Raw genomic sequence first — 26,942 nt, forward strand, 5'->3', positions numbered from 1 at the left:
CAACTGAAGCGGCAACAGTGGCGCGGCAACTTGTCCATCAATTTGCTCAAGATTGATTGACATTGTCGTAATGCACACAATATACATTTACCATGCTGAAGGCGGTGTCCTTTAGGTGGGCGGGAGGAAGGGAGAATCGACGGGTTTGGGAGGGTTATGGGCGTAATTCAGTTCATGTGACAGTTGGCTCCAGGATTAATGTCTTTGGCTTTGGGCCATATTGCTTCGTAACAAATTTTATGTAATTTTATTTTTGCATTGCCATTGCAATTTTTAATTATACCAACGGCTACTACCACAGGCAACAGGCAACAGCCACAACCAAACTGTGTCATTTTGCACTTGGACGGCGCCATAAACAATTACGCATTGAAATTATAATTATAAACTTTATGCGTATGCCATAAAATTAAACTTAATGATTATTAACAAATTCAAACTAACTGAAAGTATGAAAACTCATTTTTCAAATCAAGTCATAGCTTGACTTTGAATTGTGGTAAATGTCTGAATTTCTATTGACTTCAAATCTTTTATTACCCACTAAATAAATCTTCATATTTCTCTATATTGGATTTTTTATGAGTTGTTTTAATTCTAAGCCACGAGTTCTAGGATAATTGGAAACCAACTGAAGAAAACCCATTCCTAATTAAAACTTAAACAAATATCTCATCTATATAAACAATCTAATTAATGCAATGCAAATTATTACAGAAAATTGACATGCCTTTGCTATGGCTATCTTTGGAATATCTATTAACAAAACAAATAACTAAGCAAACTGAGCGAAGTGTCAACTTTCATGTAACAATTGGCATTATCAAACTACACTTAAGTCCGGCTGAAATTTTAAAACAAATTAAATGAAATATGTATGTATGAAATTATATATAAACAGAAACATTTGCTTTATATTTTGTTTCACTTTGAAACGAACAACAAAAAAAAAAAAAAAGAAATTATAATAATTTGTAATTAAAATTTTTGCTTTTACAGGGCCAAAATGATAAATCTGATTGAATTTATGGTGAAACGAATATGCTTAATATACAAATAGCTGGGAATACGTGGTCATGGGCCATGGAAGGTGGGTTGGGGGGAAAGGAAGAGAAATATATATATACATATATATGTATATGTATGTATTTACATAAAATCAGATACAAGATGCAAATATATAATTGTTATTATTAGAAGGAATTTATGACTGGTGGAAGGATGGGGTGTAATTAGGAAAGTTAAACAAATATCCTTAAAATTAACATTCATTTTTGTTTTTGTTTTGTGTATGTCTTTTTGTGAGTGTGTACGTGTGTGTGTGTGCGAGTGGAATTAATTAAACAAAAATTTGAACTTTGGCGAATGGAATTCATATAAAAATGGTGTATGAGTTTTAGTTATTGATTAGATTTATGGCTTAAACTTCTGTGGATTTTTGCACAGATGGGGTGGGTGATGTGGCTTGTGGCGGCGATGGCAGTCCACTGTCCTGTGTCAGTGGCTGTGTGGCCGGCAGGGTGGGAGCAGACCTCAGAGGCACAGCATTGGCATTAGCTGTCGGACTAGTCCCAATGGCTGTGGCTGTGGCCGGGATACTCGATGGCGGTCTGCTGTAATATTGGGTATTGCTAGGCAACACTGGAACACCGCCAAAACGATTCTGGGCCGCCGATTGGGGTGTATAATTGATGGAGCTGGCGGCACTGGTACGGCTATCCAAACCACTGAATGTGGGACTGTATTGCTGCTGATGCAAATGGTCGGCCTCCTCTGGGGACATGGGCTGATGGTAGCCAGCTGGATGAATTGTGCCCGTATGTACATCAGCCTCATCGAAATCATCATCGTCCTCGTCATGTCCATCCACCGGGGTGCCATGGGCGTCGTGTTGGTCCAGATCAGTGCCCGATGTGGAGCGTAGGGAACGTCGGCCAGACTGCTTCGGTTTCTCACCTGTTACGTTAGTTTTATTAATGTAGGAAATGTCCTTGGCTTGCTTTGAGCTAGTTCTATTATCACTACCTTCCGATGATGTCACATCCTCGTCGTTCTCATCCAGATCCCATTTCTTAGCTGGAAAATCAATTTGCGGTTTGCCCGGTAATGGTTCGTTCGTGCGATATACTTTATCGTAGGACCTACTTTTTTTCAGTGTGCTGGCATCAGTATCGCTATCATCGTCATAGTTCAAAGTACGTAGGTTGCGTGCCGAACTGGCCCTGGAACGGGGCAGCATGGGCATCTGCCATGTGGGATCCTCCTTCAGTTGCTTCTGGCGATAGCGATACACACCGCACACAATGCACAGCATCAGGGGGCAAATGACGAGAATGATAATGCCAATTGCAATGAAAGCAACCCGACGCGTATAATACACTTCACCTATACGAATGGGGAGGTTAGTTGTAGAGGAACGTATTGAAACGAAATGGCAGGCCAATTAAGTAAACTTCTCAAAACAAAACAGAAAAAAAGCACACAACAATTATTGGAAATTCAAGAAACTTACGTAGACACTCGGTGTAACCATATTCTGGTATATTCCATAAGCCACTGGCCAAGCACTCACGACGCTGATCTCCGATCAAAATGAAGCCCTCATTGCATTCGAAGGACACCTTGGCTCCGGGCATGAAATCGAAACTGAGCTTACGTCCAAAACGTGGGGTTTGCAATACACCGCAGGATATCACACGTCTATTTAATTTTCATTTGATTAGCCTTTTGAAATGTTTTGAAACATTTAACTTTACTTACTGTCTATTTTCTGCCTGCATATTAACCAATGTGTCATAGTAATTCTTGGTAAAGTGAGCCAAATCTCGATTCAGTGTCATCGCATAATCATATTGACACTGATAACACTCGCCGCACAGTTCCTCAGCTCTCTCCAGATCGTAGGTACGATTAGCTGGCAGGAAGTCAGCCGGATCCAACACATAATTGGGTGCAAAGGTGGCATTGGCATAATAACTGGCCATGCGTCCGAATTCACGTGTAAATAATGCTGCACCGACTCCAGGAACATCACGATCCGTGAGCATCCATTTGAGACCAAAGTTCGTGTGTATACTACGCAAGTCATTGAGATTTAGAGATGCCACCTGGCCATTTGGCAGCATAAAATCGTCCAGCGGATTGAAACTCCAATTACCAAAGAGTCCAGCGGTTTTATTCTGCAAAAAAAATAAAACCACTCAACAAAAACTATATCACTTGTTAGCTTCTTTTTGACTTACAATAAACTTCCATGGCAGGAATACGCGACCTGTCATGAAGCCTTCATTTTCCACTATCTCAACACCAACTCCCGCATCGAACTGCACCACCACCTGAGACTGATTGAGCAGGTAAGTTGGTGTATAGACAGTCACTCCATCAAAATGCTGGAACTTTAAGCTTTCGCGATCAAAATAGACCTTACGACCATCGGCCAAAACGTCCAGACGATAACGCCAACGAGCATGCAGAGGGCGGAGACGAACCTCAATCGTTGTGGTGGTATTACCTCGCATGGCCACCGCTGTTAACTGGGTCGCCTTAACCTCGCCATAATAATTATCAGGCAATTGTTCGAAACGGCCCTGAACCTCAAAGCGTTCACTCTCATCCGTACTTCTGGCCAGCACGAATTCACCCAGACCATTGAAGGTGTAGGCAGTTCCATCAAAGGTAACAAAATGCGGATCACCAAAAACACCGGCAATACCAGGAGCCTGATAGGCCACACAATCCTGTGTGGGTCGACGCTCAAAGCGATATGTCTCACAGCCTACGGCCTGTTCCTCTTGCCAGGAGCAACATGTATAGAAGGGACGCATGTCATGGAACCACATGGACAATGAGGGCACTTTGCTGGCTTCGTTCCATGGCATTTTACCCAAGTTGTGAATACGACGAGGACGTGAGCCCCACATTTGATCATAGGTCAGCATCAAATAGCCATAGCGATCATAACAACATTGCTGTTCAGCTCCTTGGGCCCTGTGTGGATTGTGGATTGCAAAAAGGTAATTAGCTTTTTTCCCAATTACCAACTATCTCCCCATCTATTCGGACTTACACTGGGGTACCGCTGACCACACAATGAATGGCGCCACGTTGACGCAAACAGCTGGGATTCGAATCCTTATCACATTCACGATCCGGTCGGAAACGACCCTTGTCCAACACCGCCTGGTCCAAGGTACAAGGACATAACGGCAAGTCAGCAGCAAAGTTTCTAAAATTGCAAAAATGGAAATTTGTTTTGTTTTCTGTGTGTTGTTGTTGTTTCTTGCCGCTGGATTTCTGTATGTCTTCCCCAGCTCTCTAATTAGACAGCTAGCAGGCCAGTTCGCATTTCCCATTGGCAATTTGGCAGCTTTTAATTAGCACAAAATGCAAATGCACTCCCACTACCCGTCTCCACCCCGTCTCCTCCTCCTTCACAATCATCTCAGGCATCATCTCTACCAACTCACCTGCGGGCGTGGCATTCATTTTATGTGAAACTTACCTCAGGAATCGGTCGTTGCGTATCCAATTATCGCACAAAGCTCTGGGCCAACGTATGCCATGTTTTCGCTCCCATTGCGGTCCCATGTACCAACCCAATGGAATGGGGCGTGACCACAAGATGCTTTAAGATAAATAAAAGAGAAAATAAATTAAAGTTTTTTTTTGTTCCTTTTTTATTCATTTGTCGAAATGTTAATCAATCCTCACATTAACCACTTTTTCTTGCATTATGTCATACTAATGTACCCAGCCACACACAAGTATTCATATCTGACTTGGTCTTGTCCTGCTTTTGACATGACTTTCGCATTAGCCATTCCAGTGTCTGCCTAGTTAACATTCACGGACGGATATTTGTCTGACTTGACATTTCGCAGAAATATTTTTCATTAAGTTTGACAATTACTTGGCCATGGCTCAACTAATTCATCTGCCGTCCATCAAAATGAATATTAAACACAACAACAAAACAATGTGAGAAAATTACTCAAGACACACAAGCCTCTCTCTCTATCTCGCTTTCTCTGTGGGCTTTCCCTGATATCCCTAATGGTAATGGTACCCAAAGGTGCCGTAAATTAAAATCCCCCCCTTAAGCACACAAAAAGGCGTTTTGCCTTCGTCTAAGTTTTGTATGCATTTTATGTAAGCAAAAAGGGTTTCAGCTTGTTAGATATGACAAGTTGGCTACACTTTCATTATAAAGAGAAAGGGTTTATAGATATTTTATATACATATTATAGTTAGATATTCCACAAACAAAATTTAATGCTTAATCTTAAGACGTAAAGATCTTATACCAAATTGGATAGCTAGAAATATTAGAGATTTAAAACGTATCTCTGATTTGTTTGCTTATTAAAAAGTAAATACTTTCAAAGGGCAAAAAACAACATTTTAGTAATATTTTCTAAAATTCACAAGAGCAAGGGAAAACTCTAACGTTTGCACTTAATTCAAGCTAAACTCCAGTCATCACTGAGCCAAATTTTCATTTCGGTTGTATCTTTTACTATGGCACTTTATGGCAGCTACGAAATTCTTGAACGTTAAGTGCAAAATAATTGCAACAGGAAAAATAAAATAGAAAGAATAAAGGCTTAAGCCAATGCAAATGAAGGACAATGTCGAGACAAGTGAATGGAAATTAAATGTACGATTACTGGCCATGGTCATTAAAAACACATTTTCAATTATTGATTGGCTGTGGAAATGTTCTAGCAATTACACGCTGTCATAATAAGCAATCTATCTATCCATGTATCCATCTATCTATCTATAGAGAACAGAGAGTTACAGCCAGAGCAAATTGATTAGACCCTCGGGGAAACAAGCGCAATGTAATGTCTATGGCTTTGGTTCAGTCTCTCAATGAAATTGCCATGTCAAATTGAATAAAAACATGGACGGACTAGAGAATACAGTGGATGCAGTAGAGAGAAGTCAATTAAAATATAATAACAGAGAACTGCTTTCTCTCTCACCCCCCCCCCCCCCCCCCCCCCCCCCACCCCATTTACTTACGGACTGAGTGCCAAGCCGGAATATTGTTCCGGTTGGGTGAGATTGATTTGCAGGAAGCCAAACTGCATGTCCGAATTGATGTTGTTGCGATTAATATAGTTAGAGGGGCTGATCACATAGCTGCCTGTATTTGAGTAACTGGCCTCAATCACATCGATATATTCCAGTTGGGGTTCAATTTTCGTTTCACGATAACCCCACAGAGAGATCATCACATTGGCAGCCGAATTCGAGGTCAAATTGAAAGCACTCCAGGTGATGCGAATCTCATTGGGATTCTTCTTATGTACATCATCGGTGGCAAAGAAGATTTTCTCTGTGGCAGCAGCCGGGGTTTCCACAAAGTACTTGCCACGCCATTTGAAGCGCTGCACACCCACCGATATCTGGAAACGTATATAACCCTCAGCCTTGAGGAAGGGTTGAACACAAATCACACGATTACGATCCACATAGGTGCCCAGCACGGATTCCGTATCGAAATGACAAGTAACACGGATATCGGGATCAAAACAGGGGCCAGTTATATTAACCACTTGACCACCCAACATATTACCCGATTCGGGAGCAAAGGTCAGTGGCAACAGAGCAGCATCTGGATAATAATAAATAAATGAGTATCAAAAATTGGGATTTCGATATAAAAGTAATTAACATTCTAATTAGAAAATCATACGCACCAATATCCTTGTTGCAGGAACCAATTAAAATTTGCTCATCGATGCGGAAAATGTGACGACCAGGAAAACCATTGCCCCAACCACGATTAGCCAAATCTCGAATGACCATATTCTGGCTATAGGGCTTATACTCATACGCTTGTGTGCCATTGCCGGCATTGAAACCGACCTAAAATCAGATGTAAAATAAATTTAAAAACCAACAATTGCAAACATGATAATAAAATAGATTGTCAAATTTAGTGGAAACATGCATTTAGCTAACTAAATGGCACCGGCAAGGGAGAGAGGTCAATTAAAACTGTGTAAATTGAAAATGATATATTTGGGAAAGCTTGAATCTACTGCATTTTCAGTATATATCCTTGCATTAAATGGATCTACTTAGTTTCTCCTCTTCTAAGCTTTGTGAAGTGTTTAATTAAGTGCCAACAAAATGGCAACTGGCAACTGGAGTAAGCAACTTAAGTACTACAAGGATATACACATACATACATAATGCGCTTAAATAATGATGAAGAAAATGAAAGGAAAATAAAGGCAACTTACATATGCTGGAGTGCCACCCTCGCCCTTGGTTGTATCACCACCAGCCTCTGTGTGAGATAGCCAATTGAGGACAGCATAATTCCAAATAACATATGTGTAGACCTCATCAGTGGCCAGAACCATTTGGAAGGTATTGGTCTGTAAGGAAAAAAGAATTAGTATCATATGCTTCTCACATGTGAGGGGAGAGAACTTACCGTAAATAGGGAATTATCAATGCCACCAGCAAAGGAGACATTCTTCCATGTGGCGATCACCACATGCTTGGGCACAAAAGTGTCGGCACCAACCACACCCGTTCGTATATCCCACATGGTGCGCTCACGTACCTCAACACCGAAACGGTCTGTGCGTCCCATCAGATCGCGTTCCACGCTAAAAAAAAATATAGAGAAAGAAACAGAAATTCGTGTGTGTAATGCGCAATCAAATCAACATAAAGCAGCAACAGCAGAAGCATCGGGAAATATGCAAAGTCAATTTTCGTTGCCTACTTTTTTGGCGTCTAGATTCTTGTGTATGAAGATAAATGGATTTGATGTTTGGCATATAAATCAGCATACGCCGCAGTCGCAGTGGCAGTCGCAGCGGCTGTTGGTTACTGATTTTTAAACGTGCTTTCCATATAGACATATATATACATATGTATATACAATATTTGTATACATTTTTGTGCTTTCCTTTACTTTTATTTTGTTTCGGTATTTTCCTTATATTTTGTTTTTTTTTTTTTGTTTGTTTATTTTACGCTCTTGTGAGCAGTTTCAAGTGCTTTTCGGCTTGCCTATCGACAAACGACAACGATGACTGCGACGTCCGACACATAGGCGACGCTGCTGCTGGCAACGTGCCGTATGATTTATATGTTTTAATTATTCATTACGCATACGCCACGTTGCCACTTTCTTTGTTTAATGGCCACAGCCGTAGCTGGTTTTTGCCATATTTCGTTTCGATTTCGTTTTAAAGCCATCTACATATTCTGCCAATTAATTGAACTTAAATCATTTATTTTCTAAAATATTATCTAAATTTTAAATAGCCACAAATACTATATCTCTATGATATAGAGTATAATTTATTACACAATACAAAGTTTTTGCATCCATGGCAATTGATAAATGTTAACCATATTTATTTACCATTTCTATTTGCATTCATTTGTCCTTGTCTGTGTGTGTGTGTGTGTGTGTGCTTTTGGTCACATTTTATTGATTTCAATTCGATGCAATGGATTGCAAACATATATATTGGACCATATACACAATAACAAATCAACAAAAGCTTCTAAGTATCTGTTCATCTGTGGATATTACTAAATGCAAGTGAGCAATACATTTGCATTTATTAGCACTTGAACAAATTTTGCGTGTTTTCTCATAAAACACAGATTGTTCATATAAATTTTAACTGCCTGGCCATGTATATAAATTCAATTTTCGCTGACCTGTTTAACTAACACTAAGCCCCCCTTTTAACCCAAAAAAAAAACGCATGATGGCAGCTGTAACATCGTGCAAAAATAGAAAGTCCTAAAATAAATGTAAAACGCAAAAGTCTGAAAAAAAACCGCATGCCAAATAAAAACCTCAAGCCACACACTCACACACACAGTAATAGAAAGAGAAAGATAGACCCACTCACATACATATTCACACACACTGCTAGACACACTCACAAAGAATCTTTCACATGCCCAGGCAACATTTTTTAAAACAAGATTTTTATATATTTCGGATCGACTATTCTTTGGCATACAAAACTTTCCTAAAATTTGTCGATTCACAATTTTCCCTCATTTTAGTAATGATTTTTCAAACTTTTTTAACAGTTTTCCCTTTCTTCTAAAAACTTAACCATATTAACTTTTTTATTGCTCAATAATATTAAACTTTCTGATACAAGTTCCCCTTAAAAAAATAATAACTGATATCTTTGACTAATAAAAATTGATATTTGCAAGCTCAAGATAATATAACTTCTTCTGGAAATTGTTGTGAAATGAATGAAAATTAGAGCCAAATGCTTGTTGGGTGCACTCTTACAATTTAGTTATCATTTGCCTTGCCCCTTCCATGGCTTTCATCTACTTTTCTATCTCTAGCTTTTTTGTCAGCTCCCGCTATGAAACTTTAAATGTCTGCAATTGACATTCCGGCACAAAAAAGGGAAGGCAAAATTGTCACTCAGCCTAAAAATTGCGCGCGCAGCAACCGAGGAAACAGTCACAGAGCTCATGTAAGTAAGACAAAAAGGCTACAAATGGAATGGGAATGGGTCTAGGGAATGGAAACCTTGAATTTGCATAGACAGCTCCACGAAAGCCAATATTGCAGACAGTAAATATATGAGAAATTCTTCAATTTTCGGAGAAAATATTATCAAGAATTTCATTTGTCACGCTCTCATCTCTAAGTTGGAGAAACTTTTACAAAATTTGTTCATAAGTCTTCACCCACATACAAAGTGAAAGTCGCTGAAAGTAATAGAAACTCGCATACTCATATATATATATGTACGTACATATATATAGACTCGTACTTGTATGTATGCCATGACCCATCCGCGTTGGCGTTCCTTTTGCCCCTCTCTGCATTTGCTCGGCCAGTTCTTGAACTGTGCCATTATGTACTTTATTGCATACATTCGGGCGTTCTGCCACAGTTTTGTTTTTTTCTTCTTTTTCTCTCTCTCTCCCTCTTTTTGTCTGAATTTTAGGTTAAAATGCCTTTTCGCAGTTTTGCATGAAACGACGACGGCAATGGCGATGACTTTCTCGTCTTTTGCTTTGGCCCAATTTCATCTCTGGGTGTAAATGAAACTGAAACAATGGCCATACTTAAAGAAAATGGCGAAAATTGCATGTAAGCTGCAGAGAAAACCCAAATGCAAAAGGCACACAAAAGTCCATACAGTAAACGAACAAAAGAATCGACTAAAGAAACTTGCACATAGCCAGAAATTAAGTAGACAATATCTCCTTTGAGTCCCAATCAGTTGTCAGTTAGTTACAGTTGATTGCCATAAATGGGAGTCGTTTTCCATTAAGCAAAAGCAAAGACGAAACATACGAAGAGTCAGGAAGAAAAGGGATAAGTATCTACTTATATGTTTGTTAAAAGGTTACTATTATTCTGGTTAATGATCTAACAATTATGTTATGAGAAAGTACTAGAAAAGACAACTAATTATTATTGACACTTAATTTCAATAGTGCAAGGAAAAAAAAAAAATTGAATACATTAAGACTCAAAGTTTGATAGAATAACTAGTTTGATTTACAATTTGGATACAATTTGATAGTTAGAAGAATATTAAAGATATTTATGGAAGGAAAATCTAACTAGTTCTTTCAACTTTCATTATTCATTCATTTTTAAATGTTTTCATATTACATATTTAAAGTTGAGGACCTGCATTAAGAGCATCTGAGAGGTGAAATTGCCCCAGAAACGAGGCACTTAAAATACCATTTGAAAAAGCATATCATTTCAACACGTAAGGGAAACCACAGCCCAACCAAAGACTCTGACTATAAAGATTCGAAATCTTTTTATATGCAATTATTTATACCTGTACAGTTTGGCTCTTTTGTATGTGGCACACAGTGTCAGTAATATTAAAAGAGAACCAAAGACCAATGTTTTAATTATGCCATGACCAACCCAAAAAAAAAGAAGGGGGGGAGGGAGAAAAAAAACAACAATTAAAATTCTGTTTGCTGGCACTGCCCTTGACAAACAACAATTAAAAGCTCAACGCGTCTGATGCATGCCACACCGCAGATTTACACACTTGAGCGTTTAACAAACACTTAAATAACAAAAAAAAAGAAGGAAAATAAAGAGGAAAAAGGGCGAAAAAAGAACTTTAACAAACGAAACTCGGCATGGCATTAACTTTTTATATGTACATATATATCCTCTTCATCGCCGCCTCCATGACTCCTTTTGCATGTGTAATTAAACGTGAGCTCATAATGAATGAATTTAATGCTCAAAGCGGGCAAAGGATAGCAAAAGGAAAGGGGCCAGGCCATCATGGGCATGGGGCATGGTCCTATGCACTTTGAGCTAATCCCACATAAAGTGCGAACGTGTAATTAAATTGATGCCAAATAATTATGGTCAGACATATGTACATATATATGAGAGAAAGAGAAAGAGAGAGAGAGATATAGAGAGAGTACCATGAAGAAGTCGAATTGGACAAGAAGGTTCTACACATTGCTCACATTTCAATCTTCGCCTGCCATGCAAAGTTATTTAAATTAAATTCCAGAACAACATTCACTTTCAGCGCCCACACAAATGACATCAAAGGGTGTGTGTGTGTGTGTGTGTGTGTGTGTGTGTGTTGGTGTGTGTGTATTTCCCCCTTTTTTTCAACCATTGCAATTAAATGTCAAAGGACAAAGAGGTAAAGCAAAATCACTGCCCACCCACTCCACTCCACTCCCACTCTAGATTGAGCGAGTTATGTGAAGCAACTTAGAATCTTGCCCGAGGCTAAAAACAAAAGAAAAAAGACTATATAAAAATGCAATTACTTGTCGATTTGTCTTCAATTGGCTTCTTCTATTTCCACTGATTGTCTACAAATATGCTTTATATCATTTTAATTGCTTTGGTTCTTCAATCTGTTGCTCTTGACAACGGGTCAAGGAAATGAGACAAGCTAAGAAGGTGTGGTATGACATAAACAAAAAACAAAAACAAGAAAAAAACTTGATTAAATTTAATTGAAAAAATGACCAGAAGGCATTCTTAAAAAGGCATCCCATTACACCTTTTTGAAATTAATTGAATTTAAATTTACTTCTAATGAAAATGCCTTTTTTTGTTTGAGGCTTTAAAGTAAAATCTATCAAATAGGCAAAAGCCTGACTACTACAGATTCCCAAGATATCAATTTTTAATTAAACCAATCAATTTAAATCGCATTGAACCAAAGAGTATTGAATTATTTCTATAAATGTTGCCTCAACACTTTGTCTCTCACTTTTTTTGTATTGCTGGCCAACCGCCACTTTGCTTTGGTGAATAATTTATGTCCTTCCATTCCTTTTCTTGATTCGGACTCTTCTATTCTATCTCTGGCAATGAAATTTAAGACAATGTAGCCGAGCAGCCATAATTTATGCTCCAAATATTGTGATCTATAGCACTTTTATTTCTGGTTTGCTTTTGATCAAAGGGGAGAGAAAAAATAAAATTGACTGGACAACATTATGCCAGAGACCTTGCCAAAAATTACAAATGCTGGCCTAATTAATGCAATTGTTGATAAATTTTTTTTTTTGTTTCTTTCTGGTTGGGTTGAAAAGTTGAAAGAAGCTGCAGGACACAACAAACTGCCCCTATTTGCATAATTAGATAAAGGAAACAACGAGCAAAAAAAATGGTTCTATAAATTATTACCAAAAACTTGACAAGGACGAAAAAAAACATGAATTTCACTAAAGCAAAAAACAGAATATGAAACTACAGAAAAAAAATTATGCCAAATACAAGTTAGTTGCTTCAGAAACTTCTATAAAGAAACAGATTGGGATTGAATTTTATTTAAATTATTAAAAAACTATATACAAAAGAGTTGAAGAGTTGTAAATAAACCCCATTTACCTTTACATTGAGTCTAACTAACTATCTATACTAGCCAATTAGTCATAGAGAATACAAAATACCTCTTTATGCTGCTTCCGATAACGTCGTCGATAAGAGTAGTTTAGTAATTTTCTGACAATTTTGATGATGCTAGCCACAATGCTCTAGAAGACTCTTGTCTTTAGATTGCTTTCTTACTTTCTGCCTATTTTCTTTTTTAGATAAGACTGATAAGAAAACTGTGTCATTATAAAATTACTATGTGAATGTGTTATTACTGTGGTTTGTCAATCTGCCTTCATCTTCATAGCTTTATCTTTATGTTCTATTCTATTTCTTTGTTACGACTTCGTTGTCTACTCTGGTCTACTTTAATGGCAAAGTAATGTATTAAATTGAGCTCTTTAAAATTCGTTTATACCCTTTGACTATATTGTGACTATAGTCCTTGGCCCATGCACACACACACATACCCACACTCACGCACACTCACACACAATATCCGCAGGAATCAAAATGAAAATCTCACACTGCTTGCCGTCGGCAAATAACTCTCTTTCTCGCTCCCTCTCTGTCTCCTGCTAGTGTCACTCATATTCTCATATACATGGGACCATTGGAGTACCATGTCCGCGATTCTCATCCCAATATACTTTTAAACAAAACGAAGCCACGCATAAATGAAAGCTGAAATCAGCAAAACGACCAGAAACCAACAGATAAGAGTGTCACTATTTAGAGCAGGTAGCCAACATGCAAATAATGCAAAAATGTTCACTATAGTCACCAATAAATGTCAGTAACCACTAACAAAAACCACCAAAACCAACAATAACTATAGACACAATGGGGGGGACACAATGGAAATCGCCAACGGAAATAGAAAGGACTGCAAAAATGCAGTCGGCTCTTCATGGGATTGCGAGTACATTGTGTGGGGGCTAAGGGAATCATCTGATTGTAAAGTGATTTAAAAACAGAGTATGCAAATATTACAAATGGAATGCGATTGCGAGAGAGAGAGATAGATAGGAACCTTACCGGAAATACACTCCAGGCGTACGTTGATCAATGTCCGAGGGATAAATGCGACCAACACGGCATTTGCTGAAGAATATGCCCATGAATGAGGGATCCCGTTTGGCTGGCCAATCTTTAATGGGGAATACCAATGGATAGGTAAGATACTCTGGTGGATCTGAGAACTCCAAGTAGCCATTAAGTGATAGCTGGAAAAGTAATGTAATTAGTATTAAATCTAATGAAATGTGTTTTAAGTCACTTACACGTGTGTAATTGAAACGGAAACCATAGAAGGGTAGCTGAAAGTTTAAATTCTTATGCAATTGAGTCATGGAGGCATGAATATCAAATTGATAATCGCCACGACCGCCGTACTGGTCCTTATCGAAGAACCAGTACAGGAAAGTGCTTCTCAGCTCAGCCAGACGGGCAGTGGTGATTGTGTAGCCACCAGCAGCTGTGGAGGCTGTTCCAGATGGGGCCACATTGTTGTTGGGATCTATTGGGAAAATGGAGATCAATTTATGTGATGAAACAAGTAAGTACATAGTATAACATATAATTTGTGCTTCTTATCCCCACCCCCCTAGAGATACATTTTCAATCCCATCCCACAGATTGAGTCTCTGCTCTGCACTGCATCGAATGCAATTTGCAGTAGCCTTAGCCATTTGCCTTCGGCTTTTCCTTAGTTTATCCTTTTTTTTTTTTGCTCTCTGCTTTTGCAGCTTCCTCACTAGGAACTTTTGCTGGCTTATGGACACTAAAGGTCACAGTTAATATTCATTTCTATTTTACCAGCGTGCGGCTACAAATTCTGGTCTATGCTTCTTTTACTTTCTTTCTCCTCTTCATCGTCTTCGTGGTGCAACCATTTTTCTAATTTATTCTTGTTGGCTGCCGTTGGCATTTGACTGCTGCCACCGCCAAAGTCGGCGCCTCTGACTACCACCGTAGTTGCCTTTTTAAAGTAATTTAAGCTGATTAAGTGCCAAGCAGGCGATCCTGTTGGCCAGGACATGGCAAGGAAATGGCTTTAAGCTATTGGACTTTAAATGCTAATGGATAGGAGAGCTCTCTCTCTCTTAGGTCCTAGTTAAATGTAATAAAAATCAATTGCAGTTCACGTTCACGTTCAATAAATTTATGGGTAGACAGAACTTCATGCTTCTTAATGGCAATTCATTAATAATAACATCAGACATTTTTTCAATTTCTCTCTTATTTATCAACTGTCAATTTACATGAGTATTTTGAATAAGCACTTCAAATGGTAATAAAGGCAATTGTTCGAAACTGACAGTTGCTTTTCAACATGGTCCATATCGAGGCCAGCTGTCAGGCTAGAATGGTTTTCAATTTTAATCTATTTATGAATAAATTTGCCTGGACTCGCGCTATTCGCTAATCCTTTTTGGGAAAAGCCTCATAAACTGCGGATTAACAAATAAACGAAGCAGCAGCAGGAACGGCAGTAGATAAAAAGGAAAAGCAGTTGCCAGCTTTATGATCCTGCGTGCCTGCCTTCTGGCAAAATTAGTGCGCGGAAAACACGCAAAATTCGCGTGTTCGGGTTGTGTGTGTAAGAAAAGTATCTTTAAGTTTTTTGTGCCGAATCCAGGTAATTCCTGGAAAAACTTCAAGAAGGCAAAATCGTTTGTCAAGTCAACGACGAAAAAGGAGACCGCATCGTAATATAGTTCAACTACCTGTCACACAAAAGGGTCAGGTAGATTAATATTAAGAGTAACACCTGGTTATATTTTGTAGGTAGTAGAAATCTGTTACACTTCTTATATAAACTGGCCGTGTCCACAAAATGTCATCTCATTCGTTTAGAAGACATCGCAACATGAGCATCAGCACGTTCAATTTTCAATTTTATAACTACAAGCTGCCCACGACAACTCCGAACATGGGCTCCTCTACCACTACCATCGGATCCGGCTCTTCGTTCATCAGTGAACTGGAAATGGACATTGACGATGATGGCATGTCCAGGCCATCCATCACATCAACGCCCAAGCCACGTTTCACTAGCGAAATCACTAGACCAGCCCAGCCAGCCCAGCCAGCCGCTCTTCAGGCTCTCCGTCCACAACTTCATACGCCACAGAAACGTTGGTCCATGGAACTGCGCGAGAAGGTTTTAGAAATGTCCAAACGCAACAATGGCTCTGATGGCGAAGAAGAGTCAAAACCGCAGCAGCAGTTAACGTCAGTCCAGTTACAGGGACAGGGACAGACACAGGCACAGGAACAAGGAGTAATGGAGGAACAAAGCACTACTCGCAGTGTCAGCGACAAAATTAACTTCTTCAACAAGCTAACCAACACCTTTGAGTCCTTGCGGCCCACTGTGGCCACATCCACTGGACAGAACAACAACACTTGCTTCATTTCTCTATTGCGCTCCAGTCGACCAATGAATATAGCTACCACCAACAGTAACGCTTCTGCTGCCATCGGGCAAGTGCCACCACCTAAACCCAAGCGTCTATCAGCAGCTGCCCCAGTAATGGGAGCACACGCATTCCCATTCGCCACGCCCACACCCATTTCCAGCGGAATGGGTGCTCAACGCAAGTGCTCACTACGCCGCAAGCCATCCATGGAGAAGTCATCCCGTTCCACAATAGCTCGTCAGAATTCGAATGCATCGATGCGGCCACAACGTCATGCCATGATGGAGGATCTCAGTCTGGTGGTGCCAGTTCGATTGCGCATTGCCGAATACGAGCAGCGCATTTCAATGAGTGCCTAACCAACAACAAATTAGCGGCAAGCAATCTACTGCCAAGCATGTACCATATTCCCAAGGACAAACTAAACTAAACTAAACTAGTTACTAGCGTTTAATGTAATACTTTAAAAGTCAATTTAATAAACAAAGAATGAAAAAGAAAAGAGAGCAGAACTTTTAAAACTAACCTCACATAAATTTGAAAACCGATTTCCTTTGGTATATTTCTTATCAAATAGATATATCACAAGTAAGTAATATATGTTTTTGCTGTGTGACTAATACAAATTCTCAGTAAATGATTACAATTTACCCTATAAATTGCATTTAGTTTATATACAACGAAGCAGGTGCTATAAACTGATTCATGATATTGGCTTTACTCTCTACTCGATATGATTGTATGAGTCTGTATATAACTCACTATCTTGGCTTGTTTGCAGAGCCAAAGTGAAAAATCAAAAAAAAAATACACACAGAAAGAGACGAAGCAAAAAAAAAACAGAAAACCCGTTAGCTTATAATGCCTCAATGTGAGTACACATACAAAAGGGTCGCTATCTTATCAGAGTATGTGAGTTACAACACATATGTACACACACACACACACACAGACACACAGACAGTGTATATATACACCTGTTCGACCCTCTGCTAAAAGTCGAACAAGTTATCGAGCAAATATTGGTAAGCAATGCTTTCCGTTGTTCTCCCTCTAAACTGAACCCAAAAACTGAGTCTGATTAGATAGCATATGAGGCGTATGAGTAATACTTGTTTGTATGTGTAACTGCCAGAAGACAACTCACCCCAATTGTAACCACTGGAATCCACATCGTATAGCTCGCCCAAATAATCATATGGCATAACCAAAGCTCCAGACATGGCCTGAGGCTTCAAGCCTGACACAGAGAGAATACTATCGGTGTCCCGGCTTGAGGCATGGACGACGGGAACTAAACGCTGTCCCGGAATCACTGCTCCTCCGGTGGCGGGTGCGGCTGCTGCTGCTGCTGGAGCTGTTGGTTTTGCTGGTTTCACTGTTGAAGTTGTAGTCGCTTTTGGTGTTGGTTTTACTTTCGGTTTCGTTTCGACTGGTTCTTTTTGTTTAATTATCTCTGGCGGCACTTCCAGAATTTCAGCCTTACTATTTATAATTTGATCTTCCTCCTCGGTGGAGAAATTTTCATTGGCCAGCACATAGGCCATAAAGCCACAGGCCAGCGCACAAACCAAAAAGAGTTTGAAACGCATTTTCACCTTAGTCTAGTATTAGTCGTAGTAGTTAATTCGTTTATTAATTCGTTGGAGCACTGGAAAAACACAAATTGAAATTGTTATCAAATATTTTTGAAACACTTTGTTTTGTCTTGGATGTTGTTTTTTAGTTATTTCACTTTGATGACATCATCAAATTATTATATTCTTTTTTAGTTTTACTCTTATCTGAGTTCTTTATCGCAATGGCACTTGACACAATACCTACACAACTTTCCTAGCTGGAAGAATACATCCGTTGCCGGCTCACGTTCAGTAAAGACTAATGTCGGGGCGTTGCCAAAATGTTGACTATTCCTTTCAGTTCACCTGCTTCGGCACGGCGATTGTGAAACGAGAGCTCTATTATCTGCTGTTGGCATATCTTATCACTAAAAAAAAAAAAAGCTTACGCACTGATAACACATTCCTTCGAGTCGTTTATGTGTATCAGTTATGTTTTTTTTTTTCTGTTGGCTTGTTGTTGGAATATTGTGCAAGTTACCAGTTTCCAAATCTGACTTACCACTTCCCCCACCCCGACATACCTTTCTGCACTCTCTCTTTTCATCTATTGTTATCTTCATTTGTTGACTTTTGCCATATTACGTTTAGTGATTCACTTTTGCATTACAGTTAATCACCATTCAGATTCAGGGTTTGTCATTATTCTACCATTTTGTGGTCGATTGGCCACCTCTCACCGTCATTTTTCCTGTCTCTTGTACTCTCTATTATTCTCTTTCTCTGTCTCTGATTCTTTGCCGTTATAATTATAGACAATGAGCCATTATTGGGACTTTGGGGATGGATAAGGCATTTCCGTTGTAGCTTTAGTTTTATGAATGAGCATTACAATTTAACGTAAACATTTCATTTGCCGTTGAAATTTTCATGGTCTCACTGTGATTGATCGATCAAAAGAAGAACGAAATTAAGAAATATGTGAATCAAACAAGAAATGGCTCAAAACTGTTTACAATATTAAATTCATTACCCAATCAATGAAGAGACTTTAAGTTCAAACCGTGGTGGATCTCAATATAGATTTTGGGGGAGTAAAATTGAATATCGAAATTTTTGTTTTAAAATATTGCATTTTGGTAGGAAATGTTCTAATTTCCTTTCGTAAAGTAACGCCTTTGTATGATATTAAATGGAAAAGTGTCTGCTAATGATAAGAAAGCATTTGAGTACGCAAAAATAGAAAATTGTAATTCCCAGAAAGCAAATTCGGTGTTACCTTAGGCACATTTTAAATATCTATAAAGTAGTAAAGAAAAATGAATGTTAAGAGAGTTTTTACTCGACTTTATAACCAACCGATTGCTTTTTTTAACTACTTAAAAAGAAATTGATTATTTTATATGTGACATATTCAGACTGGCTACAAAATAATAGAAGCATTTTATGCTAAAGTTGCGAAATTATTCCCAATATATGATTTCTCCATTTTAAGGATTATATTTATTATATTTATCTATTATTTTTAGTCATTGAAATAATGTTCCCATAATTAAGCAAAACTGTCCAAATGAATGGCAAGCAGTTTTATAGCATATTATAAACGACAGCCTAAAAGTAGGCAAATCAAATTGCTTTATTTCAAAAAAAGAGAATCAATTTCTTATCTATATTTCAATGCTTGGGGTCTCTTGAACTAAATAAACTATACTAAAATTCAGTTCTACGTCAGATGTCAGTGTGTACGTTACACTCGCAGACGACACTCTCCCGACTATATTATAAACCGATCCGTAGAATCCTATATAAATAAAAACAAAAATGATGCGACAAAGAAAATTCGCCAATTTAACCCATATATTTGCACGCCCACAACGTCATTATCATAGTGAAAAGGGCGTGTGGGGCTATAAACCGGTTGCTAAACGAAATTATCAAGGTACATGATTATGTGTGTGTGTGTGTGTGTGTGTGTTTGTGTATAATCAATGACTGAAAGTGAGATGTGTTTTTTTTTTTTCTAATTTAAATTAAATTTAATCTTTTATATTTGTTACTAAGACTTCAATCATAAACGTTTCATCCGTTGAGATAACAAAATCAGAACGATAAGCGGCAAACAACAAGAACAACAACAACAAATCGTAAACAAATATATATACATATAGAGTAAATGCGAAAGACACAAAATCTCATTGTTATTATTGAGTATCATGTGGCAGCATCGTTGAGGCAAAGAAACCAAAAGTCAAGCTGCAACTAAAACTTGTTTGAACTGCAACTGTTTGAAGTGAAACATGTTAGGCTCAGAATGTTGCAGATGCATTTCCAACCAGAGTTGTGTGTAGCAAATATATTCTGTTTTTGTTCATATGTCTTCTCTGTTTCTGATGGAAATTTTTTGTTATGATAATATTTTTTGTTTCTGGCAAGACGTCTAATCTTTAAGGTTTCTTATAGTTGCTGCTTATCACATGATTTTTTTTGGTATAAGATCTGATTAGCTTGAAAATATATAGCTTACTCTATAATAAGAACTCTGATATTGTTGGGACCCCCCACACAGAATACACTAATTGAAATGAAGCTCGACCGAGCTCGGCCCGCCAACCTTGCCAATACAATCTGCCAAATCCTTTGGAATTTATCAAAGCAACGAAAGGCAAACAAAAGGCCGAAAAATTTCAATTGATGTCCTGCATACGTTGCGTATACAATTGCTGGCTTATCAACACCGTAGTCTTACCATGCCAGGACAGAACCACAGCGTCAGACAAAGACTCATCAATTAGAGATGTACCAAAAAAATTGTCGGAAATGGTCGTGAATCGTGTAAAGAACAAAAATTTAATTGCTGACAAGAAAATATACTGTGAAAAAGAACCTTTCAACACCTAAACCAAAAAGAAAATTGGGGGGTAATTGCCCTCTAAAGTATGCAATAGGCAGTCGAAGAATCTGCTTTTTGTAACAAGTAAAAAAAAACTTTTGCGAGATGTTTTATGGATAAAAAATACTCAATGTTGTTTATAGAAAAATTTTTGTTAGCTACAGGGCAAGGCAAAAGTTTTGCGTGTTTTGAAAACAATCAATTTTTTCTGTCAGCATACTTTAAGGGGGCAAAACAACCCCCATTTACATTCTTTTTACTGCAAATGGAATGTGACCTTTACTCAGACTTGATTATTGAAAAAAAATCTTGAAAATATTTACAATTCATCATTAATTTTAAGTATCTGTAAATTTTCTTAATAATTCCTGATTGGGTTAACTTCGTGACAATTACACGTACTCATAACTACTTTGGATTGTTTGTCCTTCACTTGTTCCTTGTGATTTTTCATTTCATTTTGTCGTTGACCTGACATACAGAGACATCGAGGAAGCTCTTGTGTCTCCCGTTTAATTCACTTGACAAACCAATCAAGCAACAGCCTCCTCTCCTGCCTGCGTCTTCATCTTTCCCCTTTTACATTGGACCATTCTTTGTATTTCTGTTTGCTCTGACCCATGTGTGCATTTATGAATGTACTGACACAAATGGGCGATATCCTTTTGGCCCATGACGCGACTGTTCAATATTATTTACACGTTCGTTTTGTTCATTGTTGTTGCCGCAAATTTAATTCATTGCGAAGTTTTCTGTAGCCTGTGGAGACTGGCGCTGTTCCATTCATTTGTCATCGTAATTTATACTGGAACGTTTCTCGAAATGTCTTAATTTTACTTGAAATGAAAATCATATAATAAATATACCAATTCGAGTAGAGTTCCACAAAATAGAATCGACAATTGTATGGTTACAAGGCAAAGATCTATATAAAATTCAAACTATATAAGTTTACTTTATATTTTTAAAGATTTTTAGATTTTAGATCTGTCTATTTTATGATTTTAGGCGTAAATTGTGTTCACCAAAGTCGTAATTTCTTAATTTTTATCCTCCTAAAGCTTTTCAGAGCCGCTGCTTAGCATTGATGCTCCCCAAAGTATGCAATATTCTGTCAATATTTGATTATTTATCTATAATCTAATTAAGCTTTAGCAATTTGTGATTTACGAGGAGTTGATTGTCCTTATCCCCTACACAAACACTTATTTCGTGGTCGGGTATTTAAGTGATATGCATCACGTAAATCCCTTAAGCGGGATAACACTTTAGCACGTAAACACCTTAGAACGAAACGAGTTGTCAATGGCTCAACCAGAAAATAAAATACCCCAAAAGGAAATATATCCAATAAAAATCACCCATAACCATTCATCTCATATGCAATAAGATTTAACCATGCCCCCAAAAAATATATATATGTATGTAGGTACAAACGAATTCTGTACACCCTTTGCCCAACCATGATTGCATTTTGCTTTGAAATATTTTGATATATTTCCAAATGTCCTTACAAATTAAATATGCCCTCATCAAGGACCACGAAATCAAACCCAAACAGTAGGAAGCAAAAAATAAATATAAAAAAAAAATAAATATCATAAAAGTGAAACGCCAATAAATTCAAAAAAGCCCGCACAATGTGGCAATGGGCCAAGGTCCAAGGGCAGTGCACGTGAATCCTTTTTTAAATAATTTATAACATCAAGAGAAATTTATATTGTTTACGCATGTGTTCGCTACCATTCCGACTCCAAAACAGTGGCCGAGGATGTGCGGGAGGCGAGGAACTCACAGGCGAATGTCTATCGTTGGGTAGAGGCTTTTCGCCAGCATGGACACAAATTGGCAGCCGTAAATCCCATCAGCATCAAAGCGACCAACAGTCAGAGGTAAATAATGGGTAGACTGCCCGCCCCCACCCAACCACCCATCCATATCCACCTGCCGGAGAATATATATTTTATATATTTTTCGGTTTGCTTCTTTGTATTGTCAACTGAAAAACAGAGTGTGTATGTTTCGTTGTGTGTGTGTGTGTATTTGTCTTTTGTTTTGTGTGTTCTTGTTTTTTTTTTTTGTAACCTTTATTCTGGGTTTTGTATATTTTTTATTGCCTGACCAGCGAGCTGCAGGAATTAAATCCCGCATTTTATGGACTGCAGACGCAGGAGACGGTGCGCACCGTTGGCCTCTTAAGTGCTCCACAGGCGGCCCAGAATGTTGGCCAACTGGAACAGCTGCTAAAGGGCATTTACTGTGGAAGTTCGGCCAGTGCCGAGTTTTCATATGTCGAGGTACTTTCATACATTTTACCGTCCCGTAAGAACTTTAAACCTGCATTTAAACCATTCTTGACAGAATTTGGAAGAGCGCGAATGGTTGGCCAAGAATTTTGAGTCACTTAACACGGAGCAGCTGCTGCCTGACCAGGAACGTTGCGAAATCGCCGAGCTGTTAATTAAGTCACAAGCTTGGGATAATTTCATGGCGCTTAAATTTCCGACTGTAAAGCGATATGGAGGCGAAGGTGCCGAATCCATGTTGGCCTTTTTTTGGCAGCTGCTGCGCGACAGTGTACAAGGTGAGAGAGTGAACGTGGCTGGTGCGTCTATAACACGATTAGAGAAGCAGCACCAACAACAACAACAAAAAAAGCACCCAACTCAAAAAAGTTTTTAGCATGACAGGCCGCCCCCCCAAAAGAGAACATTAGAGATGCCAAGTTTTTTTAGAAATATCAAATAAACATAAAGATTAATTCAATTTGTGATGATGACTGGCCATAAAGACTAACTAACTAGACTAATTAGTAAGTTTAGTCTTAAATTTGCAAAGAGAGTTGTAGTAAGTGTAGTATTTTATTTTAAGAAGACATATTTTTACGTGACTCACGCAGTTATTGCCATTTACTTGGCCGCGGCTCACATATCAGCTCACGCTTACTTAAACCCTAATCTGCTTTTGGCCCCAAAAACTTTTCCCTTTTCGCATGCATCCAAACAACAACAACAACAACAACACAAACAGAGAATATTGAGCATGTGGTGTTGGCCATGCCACATCGTGGACGAACCTCCCTGCAGGCGGCGTTACTTCAAATGCGGCCAGCAAAAGTTTTCCGCAAACTCAGCGGCGCATCAGAGTTCCCCGACAATGTTGAGGGGGCCATGTCGGACGTCATAAGTCATTTCCGTAAGTGAAACTTTCTCATTTTTTTCGGGGAACTGGGCGTGGGTCTATATATACATATATATCTAAGCGCACACGGCGTATGCGTAATTTAATCAAAATCCACATCCTGCAAAACAGATGTTTCCGAGGAGCTGCAGGTGCTAGGCAAGAGCATCAACTTTAGCATGGTGCGCAATCCCTCGCATCTAGAGGTAAGCCTTTGAAAAGAAACTTCAGCATAAACTTAAAGTATTATATAATATGTATATATATATATTTGATTCGCAGGCTGCCAATCCAGTGGCCATGGGTAAAACACGCTCCAAGCAGCAGGCACGTGGTGAAGGCGCCTTTGGCAAGAGTCCAGATGGTTCCTTTGGTCAATATGTTCTCAACGTTATCCTCCACGGGGATGCCGCATTTGCCGGCCAGGGTATTAATCAAGAATGCCTGACCATGGCCTATGTACCGCATTTTGAAGTTGGCGGCAGTTTGCATTTGATTGTCAACAATCAGGTGGGTTTTACCACCCCTGCGGCACGGGGACGCTCAACTGACTACAGCTCGGATTTGGCAAAGTCCATACAAGCACCTGTCTTCCATGTCAATGGCGATGATCCGGAGACTTTGGCTCGGATTACAAATTTAGCTTTTCGCTATCAAAGAAAATTCCGCAAGGATATTTTTATTGATTTGAATTGTTTCCGTCGCTGGGGCCATAATGAATTGGACGATCCGACATTTACCAATCCGTTGGTCTATAAAATTGTTCACCAACGTGAATCTGTGCCCGATATGTACACCAAAAAACTGGACGAGGAGGGAGTACTAAGTGCTGAGCAAGCAAAGCAAATGCGTGATAACTATATGGCCCATCTGGGTGAAGAGTTGGCCTTGGCTGCTACCTACCAGCCGCCGCCTTCGTACTTTGAGAAACAATGGGCTGGACTACAATTGGCACCAAGCAAAGAGCTCACATATTGGGATACAGGTCTGGATTATGGCCTACTCCACTATATTGGGCAACAAAGTGTTGCGTATCCTGCCGACTTTGTAAGCAAGTAAACGATATGAGTCCCACTTGAATCTTTTAGCTATTTAACACTTTCCGCCAGAATATTCATCCACATTTGCTGAAGACTTATGTAACTGCCCGCCTCAAGAAGCTGAAAACTGGGGTTAAGATCGACTGGGCTACTGCCGAAGCCTTGGCCATTGGAAGCCTAATGTATCAAGGACACAATGTGCGCATCAGTGGTGAGGATGTGGGCCGTGGCACCTTCTCGCATCGTCATGCCATGCTGGTGGATCAGGAGACAAACGAAATGTTCATACCCCTAAATAATCTTGAGGGTGGTCATGGCGGTAAATTGGAGATAGCCCATAGTATTTTGTCGGAGGAAGCTGTGCTGGGATTTGAGTATGGCATGGCCATTGATAATCCACAAAATCTTATCATCTGGGAAGCACAATTCGGTGATTTTGCCAATGGAGCACAAATTATCATTGATGCCTTTATAGTTTCCGGTGAAAGTAAGTTCCTATTTGAAATTCCAATTGATGGATTGACTATTAAGATACTATCACCTTAGCCAAGTGGATGGAAAGCAATGCCCTGGTGATGCTTTTGCCACATGGTTATGATGGGGCAGCTTCCGAACACAGTTCATGCCGCATTGAACGTTTCCTGCAGCTCTGTGACTCCAAGGAGAACGCCATCGATGGTGATGGCGTCAATGTGCATATTGTAAATCCCACAACACCTGCCCAATACTATCATGTTCTGCGACGTCAGTTGGCCAGAAATTTCCGCAAACCCCTGATTGTTGTGGCACCCAAGACCCTAATCCGCTTGCCAGCGGCTACCTCCACACACGAAGACTTCCAGCCAGGCACACTATTCCATAATGTTCTCGGTACGTTACTGCAGTTCCTCTAATAACTAGAGATTAGCCAAACAAAAACATTTCACACATTCAGGTGATACCACTGTGCCCGCGGATCAGGTGCGGAAGGTCATCATTTGCAGTGGCAAACATTATTACAACCTGGTGGAGGAACGTGAGAAACGGCAGGCTTTTGATACGGCCATAATACGTCTGGAATCCCTTTGCCCCTTCCCAGTGCAAGAGCTGCAGGGTCAGTTGGCCCAGTATGCCAATGTGGAATGTAAGTGCCCAGTTTGCCCAGTTATAAACTTGAACTAACCACTGAGTTAAATCCCTCTCCCCTCCCCCCTAAAGCCTACATCTGGAGTCAGGAGGAGCACCGCAACATGGGTGCATGGACTTTTGTGCGGCCACGTTTTGAAAATTTAATTGGCAACAAGGTAAAACAAGTGTCCGGCAAATACCCCTTTTATATACCCTTTCTAACGTGATACAAATCTGATGACAACATAAAGTACTGTCTATTAAAATAGAAGACTTGTCCATGTCAGAAATGGTTTATATTTTGAAGAGCAATTCTCTATGCTTGATAAACTTTCACAAAACAAAAGTGAACACTTCCCCTCGGCCAAGGGGCGGAAACACACGCTCCGACAAGTTGATTTTTTCAAAATATGTACATATATAATTTCTCCACAGCTCCAGTACTGCGGACGGACGGAGGCTCCCACACCGGCCACCGGCATTGGCAAAGTGCATAAACGGGAAGTTGATGAGATTGTTGCTGCCCCATTTGAACTTTAGTGCGCTCAGCCGGAGCCGGAGCCACTTTCCACTATTCCGCATTTCCAGCGCCAGCCCGCCAATATATCACAAAGTACTTTTAGCTCAATAAAACTGCCAAAAAAAAAAACAGAAACCAAAGAGAGGCAAGAAGTAAAACACAAAGCTTACAGCTTACAAATAAAACGTAAATGGCACAAAAAAAAAACAGAACAAAAGTTTCTTTCTCACACACAATTTCATAATAATTTATGCTATATATAACAAAGGAAAAAACGAAAACCTTAGGCAAAAACTTTAAGCCAAAAGTTTTTAATTGCTCACAATATTTGTGTTCCCATTTTTTTACAGACCTTT

The 26,942-nt window shown here is 39.1% G+C and overlaps 3 protein-coding genes across 5 annotated transcripts; 2 read left to right on the forward strand and 1 right to left on the reverse strand.

Moving 5' to 3' along the window:
• Positions 1-1,164: 1,164 nt before the first annotated feature.
• Positions 1,165-18,162, reverse strand: LOC6649548 (protein mesh). 3 transcript variants are annotated; one of them, XM_015177058.3, is made up of 15 exons: positions 18,115-18,162; positions 17,438-17,941; positions 14,149-14,384; positions 13,904-14,091; positions 7,454-7,631; positions 7,257-7,394; positions 6,708-6,876; positions 6,028-6,622; positions 4,502-4,624; positions 4,067-4,225; positions 3,243-3,987; positions 2,761-3,179; positions 2,513-2,700; positions 2,026-2,385; positions 1,165-1,956 (listed from the first exon to the last, which is right to left on the reverse strand). In XM_015177058.3, the coding sequence occupies exons 2-15, from the start codon at positions 17,880-17,882 to the stop codon at positions 1,421-1,423; spliced, it is 4,479 nt and encodes a 1,492-aa protein (XP_015032544.1). In that variant the 5' UTR covers positions 17,883-17,941; positions 18,115-18,162; the 3' UTR covers positions 1,165-1,420. The 3 variants fall into 3 exon arrangements, with proteins under 3 accessions (XP_015032544.1, XP_046865160.1, XP_046865161.1); XM_047009204.1 differs by having other exon boundaries at positions 18,111-18,125; XM_047009205.1 differs by lacking the exon at positions 18,115-18,162 and having other exon boundaries at positions 2,026-2,076; positions 2,146-2,385.
• On the forward strand, positions 15,738-16,809 carry LOC6649549 (protein bottleneck). The gene has a single exon (XM_002071964.3). The coding sequence runs from the start codon at positions 15,738-15,740 to the stop codon at positions 16,647-16,649; it is 912 nt and encodes a 303-aa protein (XP_002072000.1). The 3' UTR covers positions 16,650-16,809.
• Positions 18,163-19,584: 1,422 nt separating the features above from the next.
• LOC6649550 (probable 2-oxoglutarate dehydrogenase E1 component DHKTD1 homolog, mitochondrial) lies at positions 19,585-26,798 on the forward strand. Its single transcript, XM_002071965.4, has 12 exons — positions 19,585-19,788; positions 22,502-22,631; positions 22,865-23,036; positions 23,101-23,323; positions 23,770-23,934; positions 24,052-24,125; positions 24,202-24,966; positions 25,029-25,446; positions 25,506-25,829; positions 25,894-26,082; positions 26,157-26,242; positions 26,502-26,798. The coding sequence occupies exons 1-12, from the start codon at positions 19,671-19,673 to the stop codon at positions 26,604-26,606; spliced, it is 2,769 nt and encodes a 922-aa protein (XP_002072001.1). The 5' UTR covers positions 19,585-19,670; the 3' UTR covers positions 26,607-26,798.
• The last annotated feature ends 144 nt before the right edge of the window (positions 26,799-26,942 follow it).

Source organism: Drosophila willistoni, chromosome 3R (assembly GCF_018902025.1).
Source record: "Drosophila willistoni isolate 14030-0811.24 chromosome 3R, UCI_dwil_1.1, whole genome shotgun sequence".
Taxonomy (NCBI): domain Eukaryota; kingdom Metazoa; phylum Arthropoda; class Insecta; order Diptera; family Drosophilidae; genus Drosophila; species Drosophila willistoni.

What these genes read in the sequence shown, in the direction of transcription:
- LOC6649549 (XM_002071964.3), top strand. Translation starts at nt 15,738, where the DNA reads ATGAGCATCAGCACGTTCAATTTTCAATTTTATAACTACAAGCTGCCC.
- LOC6649548 (XM_015177058.3), bottom strand. Translation starts at nt 17,882, where the DNA reads ATGCGTTTCAAACTCTTTTTGGTTTGTGCGCTGGCCTGTGGCTTTATG. An exon ending in TTGATAATTCCCTATTTACG is followed by an intron (nt 7,395 to 7,453) that starts GTAAGTTCTCTC and finishes TTTTCCTTACAG; the next exon opens with ACCAATACCTTCCAAATGGT. An exon ending in TCCGGCTTGGCACTCAGTCC is followed by an intron (nt 4,625 to 6,027) that starts GTAAGTAAATGG and finishes TTTATCTTAAAG; the next exon opens with CATCTTGTGGTCACGCCCCA.
- LOC6649550 (XM_002071965.4), top strand. Translation starts at nt 19,671, where the DNA reads ATGATGCGACAAAGAAAATTCGCCAATTTAACCCATATATTTGCACGC. An exon ending in ACTATTCCATAATGTTCTCG is followed by an intron (nt 25,830 to 25,893) that starts GTACGTTACTGC and finishes TCACACATTCAG; the next exon opens with GTGATACCACTGTGCCCGCG. An exon ending in AAAATTTAATTGGCAACAAG is followed by an intron (nt 26,243 to 26,501) that starts GTAAAACAAGTG and finishes ATTTCTCCACAG; the next exon opens with CTCCAGTACTGCGGACGGAC.